Source organism: Chinchilla lanigera, unplaced genomic scaffold (assembly GCF_000276665.1).
Source record: "Chinchilla lanigera isolate Chin_1 unplaced genomic scaffold, ChiLan1.0 scaffold00021, whole genome shotgun sequence".
NCBI classification, from domain to species: Eukaryota; Metazoa; Chordata; class Mammalia; order Rodentia; family Chinchillidae; genus Chinchilla; species Chinchilla lanigera.
The window spans coordinates 17273598-17288532 of NW_004955422.1; the positions used below are offsets into that span (position 1 = coordinate 17273598).

At 39.3% G+C, this 14935-nt stretch overlaps 1 protein-coding gene across 12 annotated transcripts in view; it reads right to left on the minus strand.

Annotated features, from left to right (window-relative positions):
• Ppp6r3 (protein phosphatase 6, regulatory subunit 3) overlaps positions 1-14935 on the minus strand; it is a 140738-nt gene that overhangs the window by 26465 nt on the left and 99338 nt on the right. For 4 of the 12 annotated variants that reach the window (XM_005384276.2, XM_005384272.2, XM_005384269.2 and 1 more), the window contains 4 exons: positions 14386-14501; positions 12286-12371; positions 5596-5682; positions 775-872 (listed from right to left, as the gene is read on the minus strand). In XM_005384276.2, the coding sequence (XP_005384333.1) occupies positions 775-872; positions 5596-5682; positions 12286-12371; positions 14386-14501 (387 nt within the window). The remainder of the gene's footprint in view (positions 1-774; positions 873-5595; positions 5683-12285; positions 12372-14385; positions 14502-14935) is intronic. The other 8 variants (XM_013514101.1, XM_013514098.1, XM_005384277.2 and 5 more) reach the window with 5 other exon arrangements.

Genomic DNA, 14935 nt, shown 5'->3' on the forward strand with positions numbered 1-14935 from the left:
TATTCATGGCGATAACTGTGATCTTCTGTGAGAGATGGCATCCAGTATTTGTTAGCTGCCAATTTTTCTTCAAATTGTTCACTATAAGTTGTAATGTTCATTTCAAAAACACTATGTTTACATGTATCTCCCCTCTCCCAAGGTCAGGCTACATCACTGGTGTTCATTTCTGTGAGTCACTTACACATTCTCTATTCACTGATACTGTGCATCTGTAATTTCTGCTCTGTGCCTGTTACCCTGATTGCAGAATGAACGATTTCACTATATGGTTCTCCTCAAAGTCCAACTTTCCCTTACAATAAGTCTCCTACAAGACCACATACACACAGGGCACAGCTGCTTCTGCCATCCTGGTCATCTGCTGGAATATAAAATCCCATCACACATTCTGTAAGTGAACACACTTCAAACCAAGTAACGAACAGCATAGGGGCTGTGAACTTCAGGTAATGCTATTTAACACTACCTAGAAGAGCAGAATGATGACTTGGGCTCCTAAAAGAAGGACAATCTAATGAAAATAAACCTCTGTGGAAGAGGTGAAGTCCAATCAAGACTGCATTTTTCCTTGAGGAGATACTTTAAGTCCTAACGGTCCTTAAGTAGTCAGCCTCATGGTTGGACTTACAGGGCCACAAGAAGGGAATATTCCTCCTAACTCAAGAACGCCACCAGAGAGGACCAAGAACCCAGCAGAATTTTTTTTAAAAAAAAGTCTCACAAAAAGCAGCACTATATGAGGCAATTACACAAACAGGAAAACATACTCACTTGCCAATGTCATCTTGGTCTGCAAACTTCTCATCGTTGAAGCCAAACTGGTCAATAAAATTGGACGTCATTTGTTGCATCTGATAATCAGAAAAGGCCTGGCAACCCCAGGACCAGTGACAGTGATATCATGATTCTAATGACATTCTACATACTATTTGCCCATTTGTGTTCCAGAAATCATCTTATTTATGTAGCCATATGGCTTTAAAAGTTGGTGTGTTTTTCTAAAAAAAAAATCAAATAATTTCAGACACATTTTGCCAAAAAAAGGGATAATGCTTGAAATTTGGTCCACAAATTGTTCTAATGTACATTATCAAAATAAAAAATATTAAGTGGCCACTGTCCTCTGTTGTTTAGAGACAGATTTAAGCCTTATTTGAAGATGTGACTGAGTGACATGTAGCAGTCTGAAATTATGAAGTGTGTCAGTCACCTTACAGACACGACCAACTTTACCCTGAGATCCAACATGCAACTCCCCGCCACTCCCCTCCTTGCCATTTTCCAACCCGATCCACCACAGCAAAACAACGTAGAAGGAAAAGTAACTGATAAACACAATCATGATCCTACAAACAAAACATTTACGACAGTTCATTTTCTTAAAAAAAAAAAAAAAAAAAAAGACAAGTCTTAGAGGCTAGAAAGAATGTAAGACAGAAATAACTTCTACACTACCTACCTTAAGTAGAAAACAGAAGGTTTTAACCCTTTGAGATCATTCAAGAAAGCCTAGAACACTAGCAGGCACATGGGAAAGCCAGCTGTTTCTTTCCATCATTATCTAGTGATTCACCTGGGTTTTCTTAGTTGAAAAATGGGGGAATGTTGTGGACTCCACAAAAATGTTGATACTCTGAGCTTGAACAAGTGGGCCCAAGGAACAAGTAAAATTAGGGAGTATGCTGATTAATCAGAAGTAGTAAAGAACACATGAAGACAAGCAACTGCCACCTCGTCATACTAACCTAACACTAAACACAAGACCACGTAACGGTGTGTGTGCTGCCCATGGTTGGCACTGCTGTTTCCCAAAGGCAGCCCCACGACGGCCGCAGAAGCTGTTAGCTGAACTGAAGGCACGCCTGAAGCTACTTGCTGGGAGGCAGCAACTCCCACCCTGATCCCTGAGTCATAGTGAGTTCTTGGGTCCACACCAAGGAAAGCCCACAGATTTCATCCTGCAGATGCACATTGCAGAAATACCTTTACCACTAATTCCTAATGAATTAATTAGGTGACAGGGAATTATGGCATGGATAATCCATACTGTAAGTAATTTAAAAATAAACCTTATATATTTGGCTTTGGAAGGTATCTTTTGCTTAGATCTGAAAAAAGCTGTATCCAGCTTGGACACATAAGGAGATTCCCAATCTCATTTTCCTCTCATGCAAGACAGTGCACACCCAGCACCCCGTGTTCATTCACACCTCCATGCTGTCCCTCTTCTGGTCCACACAGTTGGTATTATATGAGTACATGAGGGCCAGCAGGCAGCTTGCTGCTGGATCATTATTCATGATATATCTGCAGAGGCAACTTCGAAGGACTGCACTGGGTAAGGCAGAGAGTGCAAACCAAGGCTGAGTCATGGAGATTTGGTTGAAAACAGAAGAGTGGGACAAGTTCTGGGTATTAAGCTGAGTTTGGGGCACATGAATGGAAAACATGATGGAGAGCATTCATATCTATTAAATAGAAGAGAAACCAACTCCTCTGAATGGAGTCTTTTCTCTGATAAGGATGTCTGGTACTTTCAAGATGTGCTAAAGAACCATGCAGTCATTCTGCTGAGCAAGCAGCATGAGCCAGGCTCCAAGCTTACGTACGTACTAGCAATCTGCTATGAAAGGGAAGGGTCATTCTTAGCTGTTTCCTTTGTTTTCCTTTTCTTCAGTATTTTTGCACCTTAATGATTGTTCATATTATGACTGTTTGGGGTCACTGTGAAGGGGAATTGTTCCCCAAAATGTTTCTATACTTAAATTCTTCATAAATAGTAAGTGTATCACATGTATCTACATATATGTCATATGTCTGTACATAGACATATATGTACAGATAAACATTCACATGTACACACACATTTCTGCATTCATTCTCTCTACCTAGAAATATGGATACAGCAACTGTCAGACACAAGTAACTTCATGAAGTAATTAAAAAGGAAAAAATGATAAAAGTTACAGTCCTCATTATTTCTCGGTCTATTTTAAGTTTGAGGAATATACAAACCAGTAAACAACTATATGTTTCAAATTGAATTTTTACTAATAAAGCTATCAAAGCTTACAAACCCACATAAATGAGGATTAACTATTTTTTTACTTAAAATTATATTAAAAATGCTCTGAATTTTTTAGATATCCAAATCGGGAAAGCACTACAGGTCATGTAATTATAAACCACACGTTCCAGTACTATCATTCTGGTCAACATCAGAGACTGTTCAAGGCTCTGGTGGGAAGTAAGCTAACCACTTTATCAGGCAAATCTCATGAAGAGTCCTATCATCTAGGGCACAGAAAGTACTAGTGAATTAAACTGATCTGACTGCCTATCCCAAGCCTGTACATGAGGTAGGGTGGTAGAGGTATCAGATCATTAGCAGTACCCATCTGAAGTGCTGGCCTGAATTCTTGACACGGCAGAGAAAGAACTCTTACCTTCACGCTTCTGGGAGCAGAATTAGGATGGGGAGACAGCACTAGATGTTAAGAAACCAGAAAGGACCAGGGGTCCAGAACAAAATGCACAGGGGTACAGATGTGGTAAGACATTACCCACAGCAAATATGGCCCCACCTGTGACATGGTTACCTGGTTAAATGACCTGCCCTGAGCTCTCTATTCTCAGGGGACTGGTCAACAGGAAGCTGAATTTCAAGTATGAATGAGAAATTTGATATGTCTGTAAATTAATATTCTGATTATAACAGACTATGATGAAACTCTTAATCTTTTTTAAAAAAAGGTTTTGAATTATGTTTCTTAGTTTCAATATAATCCCTGGTTAGTTTAAATATACCAAGAAAAGTTTACTGGAAATCTGTTGATAATTAAGTATAATTATTTTTCCTTCTACACTTCCACAAGAAGTGGATAAAATTCACAAGACTAGGAGCTTGGTGAGGGTTGTGTTACTAAGTCAGTTTTATGACCTGGGTTGTTTCATATGTTACCAGCAGTCAATCTTAAGAAAAAAAGGTAAGAAAAAGAACAGTCCATGGCCCTTGAACCTGATACCATGAGAAATAAGGGGATCCACTTTCTAGATACCTTAAAATTAAGTGAGTTCTTGTTGGAATTTTGGGCCCAACAACATAGCTCATTGGTAGAGTACAAGTCTAGCCTACACATTGTCCTGGGTTAACCCCTACCACCATCAAAAAAAGAAAAAAAGAACAGTAAGTTCCAAGTTTATTACCATATTTACAAACAGATGTTTAGGGTGGTATTCCCTCTCTCAATGCTAGATTTCAACAGGTACCAAATCACCTTGGTAATTTACATTTGATACTACCAAGCTCAGGAGGCAGAGCAATGACCCAAAAGAGTATTTGCATTTATTCTTAGGTGAGTTGGTTGTTTCACTATCCACAGGTGCTTCAGTGGAAAAGTCACTGTCAATATGCTTCCTGGGACAATACCAGAGCATTGTAGGAACAAAAAAGGGTGACTTGTAGGCACCAGGGCTCACACTATGCCAGGTGGCCCACCTGGATGGCCAGTACTACCACAAAGCAAGACAGTGTCTATCTTCAAGAAGGCATTGATACTCAACAGCACTCCCTATGGGTTGGCTGCTCCCTAACTGTACAGTACTTGGGAGCCAGCTGCCAAAGGGCAGCAGTGTCAGGAATCAGAAGGAAGGCAGCCAAGTAGAAATGCCTCTTCAGACCTATCTGGAAAAGGTAAATGCTAATCTGTCTACCAAATCCAAGCAATTGCTTAGCCCCAAGTTGACAGATACTACAACCTGGAAGTCAAAGACCAATCAGCACAAGTACCAGGAGCTCTGTGCAGGTCCTAATAAAAGATGAAGTTTAAAGACCGAGAAAAAAGAAGCCAAGCAATGTTCAGTGTAGGGTGGGAAGGCATGGCTTTAATTCGACTGTCATACCAAAGCAATTATTATGCCAAGACCTTCTGGTCCTGGCTAAGGACAATTTCCATATAAAGGGCTGATCACTGGCTATTGGGTTTCTATTTTTAGCTCTGAAACTTGACAAAAGAAAAGTAAAACTCAATGGATGATAAATCAATACACTTATTAGTTCTATCATTCCCCCCAACAAAGATTAAAAGCAGCTGACAAATGGAGATGAATTTGGGGCAGAGAAGCAGGGGGAGTAATGCATTATTTCAACTAAATCTAAATATATGTCACTGTAATAGAACTTACAAGATATTAGAAACATACCATTAACAGCAAAAGGTATTTTAATAAGCCATTTGGTTCAGGATATTGGTGAAAGTTTACTCTTACATGTTAAAAACCTTATTTCTCTATTATTCTTACCTGCGTGTCTCTACCACACCAATCTATTTAAACAACTCAACTATTGTAAAGTCTGCATAATAGGCATGTGTTAGATGACTTGCCAACTACTCCAACTTCCCTGAAAATATCTCAGTATAAACCTACCTCTCCTGTACCCAACCATTCCTATTTTAAATGCTTTGGCCTAACTAATAAGTAACCCCAAATCACATTCTAATACATAATCTGACTCCAAAGCTGATTGACAAATGGCAACTAAACTAAGCATTTAAAATAAAAACAAAGAGCAAAGCTTTAGGCATGACTCACTTGCTGCAAAGAGGAATCCTGTGAGAAACCCGTTTCTTTAAAGTCAATTTCATCATCACTGGATGAATGAATATGGCAGGTTGTAACCTATATGCATAAAAATGTAAAAAACTATTTAACATAGAAAAAGTTTTGGACATTTGTATTAGCATTTTTACGGAAAAAAATCACATTCAGTTTTTCTCTCAATGTGTAACAGAAAAAACAAAAGTAACAGTTAAATCGTCAAACCCACCCAATCATCAAGGGTACACTTCCCTCAGTCTGGCTACCAGCCCTTCTGCTGCCCTTTTCTGGTTATTTCACTCCTCAGTACTACCACAGCTAGAAATCAGATTTTTAAAAAAGACAAGAGTTACTCCACTGAAATACTTTTAGAATTATCACCAATTAAACATTTACGCAAGGGGAAAAAGGTTGAAATAGTAGTATGTCTCAAACATAAAAATAGTTGGTATATGCCAGGCCTATAGGATAAAACTGCAATTCCCCAGGGATTACTAATAGGCCACAAGAACAGTCAGATTTAAATACAACCACTGTACCTAAAATTCTTGAATTTTCTGCCCATATTGGCCATGAGCAGTAAATATGATTTGATCCAACAGTCCCCTGCCCCCCAAACACCCCAAAGTTGCCCAGGAAGATGTACCTTCCTGCACCCAGGATGTACAACCAACTCTCAACAATAAAAAATACAGACATGAAGTATTCATACATGCCACAATAATAGTATCAGGGAAAGGGAAATGTGTTGGTAATTAGGAACCAATATACACAAATAATTAAGTATTACTAAAAGAACTGGTATATAGCAAGTGATAAATATAAGGAGCTTACAAAATTCTAGAAACAAGCCTTATACTTGAGGGTAACAGGCACTATATTCTCTGAAGTATTTATTCCTTACATTTTGTAGAAGTGTTCTGGGCAAAGAATAAGGTCCTTAGGGGAAGATACAAGCATCTGTTACTTGCTGATGTGTTGATAAACTGATAACATAAGAATGTGCCTAAAAGCAGGGACTTTTGGGACTGGCCTGGTCTGCTTCGGAAGCTGTTCTGACATTAGTTCAAGAAGCTCAAAGTACAATCCAAATAGGCCTGTCTGAAGTATGGTTTGTGAAGTTCTCAATAAATCACTGCTTAAATAAGATTGACTTTTCCTTCTGGTAATCTTTGGTAAAGACATGAACCCCAAGTGAAATTAAACTATACTAATTCAATATTTCCAATTACTTCCCTCTCCATTCCCCTGAGGTATACAGCACTTGTACTCCACTGTTGAATCTGGCCTGAGAAAATCAGAGGCACAGTTTATTATCACTGAAGGACTCTGCTCAGGTTAACAATAGCCTCAGTAAGTTATCAGGGAGACATGAGGGAATGGGCATGGCCCAGGAAAGCCTCACCAGTGTGTGGCTATGCTTGGTGGCCACACCTGCCATCTTCTGCAACAACTATACCCAAGTGGATTTAGAAGAACCTTGGGGTACTTGCCTAAAAAGCTACAGCATATGTTATGCCGGGTCAGCATGTGATGGAGGGGTGCAACCTCACTGTAGGGCACAAAAAGAGAGGAAAATTCAAAGTGCAAGCTAGTAGAACAGAAGAAAAGAGAATAAAATAGGGTTGGCTGCTTGTAGCACAGTCTCATCTTAGGGCTAATGGGATACAGTATGTCCTGGTATTTGTACTTTTTCCTACAAAGTTAGTGTTTATCACTTCATTAGTTAAGGTCAGGAGGAAGCCTGCTGAGCAACTACGATGTGCCAGATGTTGTGACTCCTTAAGGGAGCTCTACTTAAATTGTTTCCTCAAAGCAATCCAGGAGGTATTCATGTTTTTTCTCTAAAAATAAATTCGTTTCAGCAAGTTACTATTAAAAGTAATACACACTTCACAGTTGTACTAACGGAGAATGTGATTCTGATTCTACCCGTGTGGCTCCAGGTTGAAAACATTAATAAAATGAGTTAAAAAGAATAATTTACCCATGGGGGAAATTCACTAATCAGAAACCCAAGTTCATCTCTTAAACGTCTACAAAATCAAATTCCTGATGTATATTTTCAGGCAGGTGCGTGCCCCTGAGCTACATCCCTGGCCCACAATGTATATTTTCAAACATGCTCCTTCTGAGCCATCTCCAGCTCAGGAAATGCCACCTTCCCTCTTCTTCAGCTAAATCCCTCAGTCAATGTGTCTCCTCTAACCTACTCACATATGCCCCACCTACCTTCACAATGTAACTTACACTGCCATTAATCTTCACCAAGTCTACTACTAGCTCACTCCTGCAAGCCATCTAATCCCTCCCCTTGATTGATGCTCAGGAAACAGCTTGTAAGGCTCCTCCGCTTAACTCCTGTTCCTCTATAGCCTGCCACCAGCCATAGTAACCTTTCAAAAAAGGACATCAAATTATGCCACTTTTTTTTTAGTTCAAAATCTAAAAGGTTCCCATCTCACTAAGACAGAAAACCAAGATGCTCCCCATGGACTACAAGGCTATATAAATTCTGGCTGCTCAGTGTCTCTGTGGCCTCGTGTTTTCCTACTTTCTTCCTCGCCTGCTTATTACATCCAGATTGGACACACTAGCAATAATCCAATCTTGGGGCACTTTGGTCCTCCTTGCCTCCTATCAAGTCTCCACAACGTTATCTTCTCAGTGAGCTTCCCCTAGAACACCTCATTTTAAACTGCACTTCTGCCCAAATCATTTTCTAGCTCCCCACAGAGTGTGACTCATTTGTTTAGCCATCTCCATGGGAGTATGGATTTTTGCCAATATTGTTTAGTACTATTATCCTCTGTGTCTGGTTCATAGTAGGCACTCGAATACTGAATTAATGAATACCAATAAATCAACAGGAACAAATGCAATAAAAAGTTAACACATACATTAAGAACATTTTTGCCAAGCTCGATGTATGCTAAGTGAAATATACAGTACTCCTGATGTTGCTGTGGGCAAAAAAAGCTTCTGTGATTTTACCTTCTTGCATAATAGTTTCAGCTTTACTAACTATTGTTAAAGGAAAAAGCAAATATGTGATTTCTTCATGTAGGTTGCCAAACAAAACCCTGAGTGTGATGTGATTATTAAACCCAGCGAGAAGCAGAAGCTGCCTCTTACTCCTCACTACTTCGTGTGTTCTCACTGCTCCCAGTGTGGATCCACCGCCGACCCCTGGCCCCTGCCTATCCTAGGGGGGCAACACTTAACTTTCACTTCCACCTTAGGCATTTCACACACGCAGTGTTCCTGCCATTGTACATCCCCTCCATATACTCTACGCCAATGATGGGAAATAAGCACCAACACTTTAAAAATGCATTTCCCCTACTGGAGATAGAAGCTCAAGAAGGAAACTCAATTTTCCAAAGTTAGTACAAAATATTTCATTATCTAACTTTCTAAATCCTTGCCAATTTTTACAGTTTGAGGACTTACTTAAACCAGGACTTTGTATAAAGTTACAAACCCAAATTTTATTTGTAATAAACCCCCAACATAAAAACCTAGGCAGTGTATGAACCTACCGTGCATATATTTTTCATACACTGGGGAAGACTAAAGCCCTTCAGATATCTTAAGAGTTTAATGAAAATGTTGCAGTAGAAGCAACAGGAGCTGGTGGCTGGAAGATGTTATCCTCTGTAAGCAAGGAAGTCCTCAGGGCAGGAGCCAGTAGGACAGGTAAGTATTTAGTGTATAAATGAGTGTATCTTGGTTGTAAACAGAAAAGCAAGCACAGGCCAGTCCTACCGTATGTACTAACTTAAGCTATGAATACATGTGAAACAAACCTCAGAGAGGTATCTGAGCCACCTTAAAAAGAGGTATTTGAGCCATCTTAAAACCAACTAAGTAAAGGCAATAGATCTAATCCATCCACCTGAGAAAGGGGCAGGGATAAAAAAACTATTACCTCTGCTGATGAATGGTTAAAAAGGCAGTGCTTTTACTAAGGCCACGTACTACATTCATGTGTGGGTACTCTACCACTTTTCCAAGAGTAAGCAAGGCCCACTATATTTACCAAGTTGAGCTCACAGAAATATTTACAATAGCTTATTTCCCCAGAACATGGTACTCAGCCCCACTGAGATACATTCTGAAAACATTCTGTACTTGAAAATGAACCTAGAGGGTGAATTAAAATCTCTTGGTGGTCTGGTATTTATGTATGATTAGGCACCCTTAAAAACTTGAGTGATCTGTAGCCCCTAAATACTGCAATACAGAGCTGAGCATGGTGGGACAAGCCTGTAATTCCAGTACTCAGGAGGCTGAGGCAGGAGGATTTTCTCAAGTTTGAGGTCAGCCTTAGCTACATGAGTTCAAGGCCAAACTGAACTACATAGCAAGTCCTTGTCTTAAAAAAACAACAAATCAAATCAAAACAAAATAACCAAAAGACTACAATGCAAAATTCCGCACTGGAAGGACCTCCAACTAAATGGAGACAGTACTTAAGAAAAGCTTTGGGATCAAAGTTTTAAGATCAACTGGAAAGCCTCAATAGGAAGCAAAATTATGGAGTAGAGCTAATTCAATGGGAAGTCAGCAATGTTAACAGGTCTCTACAAGTCTGACCATCTTTGCTATATACGGCTTCCCCCCACTGCATCTTACCATAGAATATATCTGTAATCCATGTATGGCACTGCAAATGAATTGTGCTCCAAGTTGGTTGACAGATGGAGCTCATGAGGACTTTATTTCAACACAGGTGTGAATGTCTTCAGGTGTCTGGCTCAAAGGGGAATTGAACACACATTCTTTGCTGTACATCATGCCGTTCCACGAGGTACACAGATATTTACACAGTAACATGACAGGTTTATTGGCAGTATGTAATGGAACTGAGTATTGCCTGGACTACAATGAAACTCTCCTTTACTGCAGAGCTGCTCATGAAGTCTGCTTGAGTTACTTAAGTTTTTTTCTTAAAGCCTGATAAGTTTTTCATGTCTACTTTTTAAACAAAAATTTCCAAAACAAAAGCAGAATATTTTAAAATATTCCTTTACATATTAGGAAACAAGGAAAAAACATACGTAAGATGGAAAAAGCAAAATTCCCTTTTATGAAACCATGTGATCTACATTTTTGTTTTATGGGGGGCAGGGGAATACTGGGAATCGAACTCAGGACCTTGCACTTGCCAGACAGGTGCTTGTGGTGCTGAGCTATATTCCCGGTCCCAGTCTGCATTCTTAACAAAGAATTAATACAGAACCTCTAAAATTAAATGGTTAAATCTCACAGTATGAGAGAGGACAATTTCAAGGTATAAAAAACAAAAAACCCACCTCCAAAAACAACTTTAATTACTCAGAACTCCCAGGTTAGGTGATATCTGGGTAGTATTTAACCCCCCTTAGTATTTTAACCAATTTGGTTAATGTAAAAAACAAAACCCTAAAAACTATTTACAATGGGTAATATGTTCAAAAAAATGACTTAGGCTTTCCTTGATGATCCACAGCTATCAATATGAAAGTTAGTTTCTCTACTAGGCTGTCCAATAAAGAAACATGTGGGGCCCACAGACCCATTTTAATTAGATATCCCCATGAAGTTTTCCTTTCATAGTTACTTCTGTTTCACAATTCTTCCAAGTCTTCCTACTTTCTAAACCACTTTAAAAAGCCATTACACCACTACTCTGACCTAACTGGAAAAAGAACCAAATCTGTTAGTCTAGTACACAGGAGGCACGGGCCCTTGAAGAAGTTTGACAAAGGACGCCCTAGAGCAATGGGCAAATCTTTTAGAGTGTTCAATGATACAAACAGCCGGCTGTAGCAAGTGTGCCGTACGTTTACCACCATGGTCATAAGAACACTCTAGCTTTCACAACCTGCTTCACTCTTGTTTTTAAGTTATGTACTGAATAGATAAGGCTGCCAGGTAACTGACATAGTATACTGTTACTATACACTAGAAATTCAAGAGTACAGGTGCTAGATTTCAAATAACAAATTAAATGTTGGACAGCACTCTTTCTAAGCCAAGGCTCTCACCTTATCAGCTGGCATATGCTTACAAAGGAAGATGCTCCACTATCTTTAAAAGCAAAACCAAACAATACTTACCTCAAAATCTTAACATGTTAAAAAACAAAAATACATTCCAAAGTCCAATATAATTTTTAAAAAATTATCAATGCCATTATTCCCTGGCTGAAAGTACCAATTCTGCTAAAGATTTTAAAACTAGAGTTTCAAAGTCACCTACAAAGTTTTCCCTCACTGACAATGATCTAAAATGAGAGTAAGCTCAACCCAATAATACTGGAAAATATCTACAGGATTTTTTCAGATTTTTAAGCACTTAGGGTTATCTGAGGCATAAGGCAATAAACCCCACAGAGTAAGAGGAAGGTTACTGTTGAGGTGCTTAGGGATCAGGGCATCAAGGGAAACAGAAATATGGTGTAGAGTAGAAATCTGTGGCTTTTCAGTACCTTTTTCTTATCCAAAGCAGGTAATTAGGAGTTGACCAGACAACTTAGCAAGAGTACTACAAATACTGACTTTTCCTGAGAAACAGGCATGGATTTATCCTCGGCCCATTTACTGGGCCAAATAGAAAAGCTTTTTATGTTTTTCTGAATAAATGGGTAAAGTCTAACAGCAATGAAAAAAACCAGAAATGTAACCTTGTAAAACCTACTAGATCTACCGTGTTCCTCTTGTTCGTTTCTCCTAAGGAGCTTGTGCAGAACGTCTCCCATCGCTCCCTGACTTCATCGGGAAGATCTTCAGAGTAAGAAAAGGAGAAAAGCATTATCACCACGGTGACCATGAAGAAGACTGGAGTGGAGGGTCATGCAGAGCAGCCTGTCTCTTTCACTGATGACGAGAGAGCAAGCCCATCAGCTGAGGAGCTAGCAACAGCCAGCCCACTGCTCTGACAAAAAGGAATTAGAAAATCTCAAACAAGTGGGGCAGTCAACTTTTCCCACAGGCAAGAAAGTTTAGGAAATACTGCAAATGACAGCTCTTACACCTTTGCAAGACACTCTGGTGGCACCTGGCCAATAATGTTCGATGGAACCCTATTTGGCTTCTTCAACTTCTCTAAGATAATGTCTCTAAGATAATGCCTGTCTCATGAGCCAACATATGGGATATATAAATACACACACACACACACACACAAATAGTGAAATTCTACCTTCTACAAAATTTTTAAATGGAAGGATACATAAATAGTTTTCTGAGAAAATGGAACCATGGCTATAATTTTAGAAGCCTACCTAAGTGGGAAATCTGGCAGTTATGGCTTACACATCCAGGCATAGGTGCATTCTCATACATGCACACACACTGCCAGGCAAGCAACTTCTGTAAAAGAAAGGTGATCTAAAAAACTCAAATCACATTATACAGCCATTTCTCCTTGGTAAGGACATGCGATCTGGTGAGAAATGACTTAAGAAAGAGACTTATACAACTTTCAAAAAGCAAAATTACAGATGGGCAAGCCCTAATTTTTCTCCCACTGGGTGAGTGACAACTAGGCTTTTAACGTACAGACATTTGTTGTTTAAGAGTGAGTTCCATTCCTGCAAACAGGTTGTTAAATGAATCAGTCACTAAATGACAAATTGTATATAGTACGTACATTATGATATTCAGAACAAAGAAATGGTCAAAGAAAATTCCAACTTGATGACTTTACTTTTATTTGCTTAACTCTTACATGCAATACTGTAATGCATACCAGAACATGAAACTACAGTACCGTACTGTTTAGTACAATCACCAAAAATTGCAATACTGTACTGTAGAAGAACCCACCATAAGGCCACACTGCTGTTCATGTTCCTGTGTTGTAATTCTAAATGGTGGATTCTAAGTTCGAACAGCACGCCTTAGCATTAAGTCCAAACAGTTTAAATAGGAAGGTCATTAAACAGGTTAGGTGTTAAATGAGAATTGTCTGTACATTCAACAGGTAACAAACAGCCTCTTGACCAAACATTCTTAGGAGAAAAATAAATACAATGGGAAACAATTTTCAGCAAGCTAACTCTGAAGGAACTCTGTCCCAGGGAAGTTACAAATTCTTCACACTCAAAGAAGTCTTAGGTCTGGTTGTAACTCCACTGGACAGAAACCCACAGTACAGTGCTCCTGATACTCTCATTCTGGAAGAGACGGACTTGTGGTCTGGGTCCCTGTGTAAAAGGCATTTAGTTTTTTCCAGCTAACTTTGGGCAAATTAAAAGTTAAATGCTAGTAAAATAAGAGACTCTTTTGGGGACCAAGACCCCTTCCCATTTTAGTGACAGAGATACTAAAAGAAATGGTCACAAATGCCTTAGCAGCCCACCTTAAAGGCAATGAATGCACAAGTGAGATAGAGGGCTTCAAAAGAAAAGTAACAGCAAGAGTAATTGTAGCTCAAGTGGCTCTACTGCCAGCAGAGGAATACTGTGAGCTCAAAATCCTATCTATCTATCTACCGGGAATCAAACTCAAGAACTTGCACTTGCCAAGCAGGCACTTGTGCCACTGAGCTATATCCCTGGCACAATCTAGCAAGCAATGATTTTTAACAACAGTGGGCAACTCCAGGATGCTGAAGTTGGCCAGTATCTACTAAAAGGACAGCAGAAATCCTAATAGAAATATAGTTGAGAACCACATTCAAATTCCAGACAATCTGCAAATAGAAACTCCACAAACAAGCTATCAAAAATGTTTCAATTCTGTTTTACTGCTAAACTCTTTCTGCAAACCAACAGAAATAGTTAAACCAACTTACCTTTGATAAGCTGCTGCACTAATGCACTGTTGGGCCCCTTGTCCGTACTGTGCACAATACAGTTAGCTATCCTCGTGAGGTGTCCCATGTAACCATGCCGTCTGCCTCCTTCAGCTCTGGTAAGGGAGAATGACAAATATTCAGATCCCTGATAGGAGGGACACTCAGTAAATACTGTGGATTTTTAGACAATCATTCCAAAACCTGAGAGCACTGAAGATTACAATGGACAGAAAAGAAAGGAGAAACAAGGAACAGAGGGAGCCAGAGCACCATCAGGCAGCCCAGCAGGGCCAGCCTGAAATTGCTCCCTGGAAGATTACATGGCAGCCTCATTTAAGAGGATATAGTTCACTCAAATATAAAAAATAATCATGAATTGTCAATAACACAGTATCTTAAACATTCACTGATGCCTGTTACTAGAACTTCCTTTTGAATCTTTTTATGTAAAACTGTTCTTCACACTTTAATCGGACTGCAAAGAACTGAGGGCAGAATCCTGCTGGTTTGTTTTTCTAAAAGATGTATCTTATCATAGTTATATGAA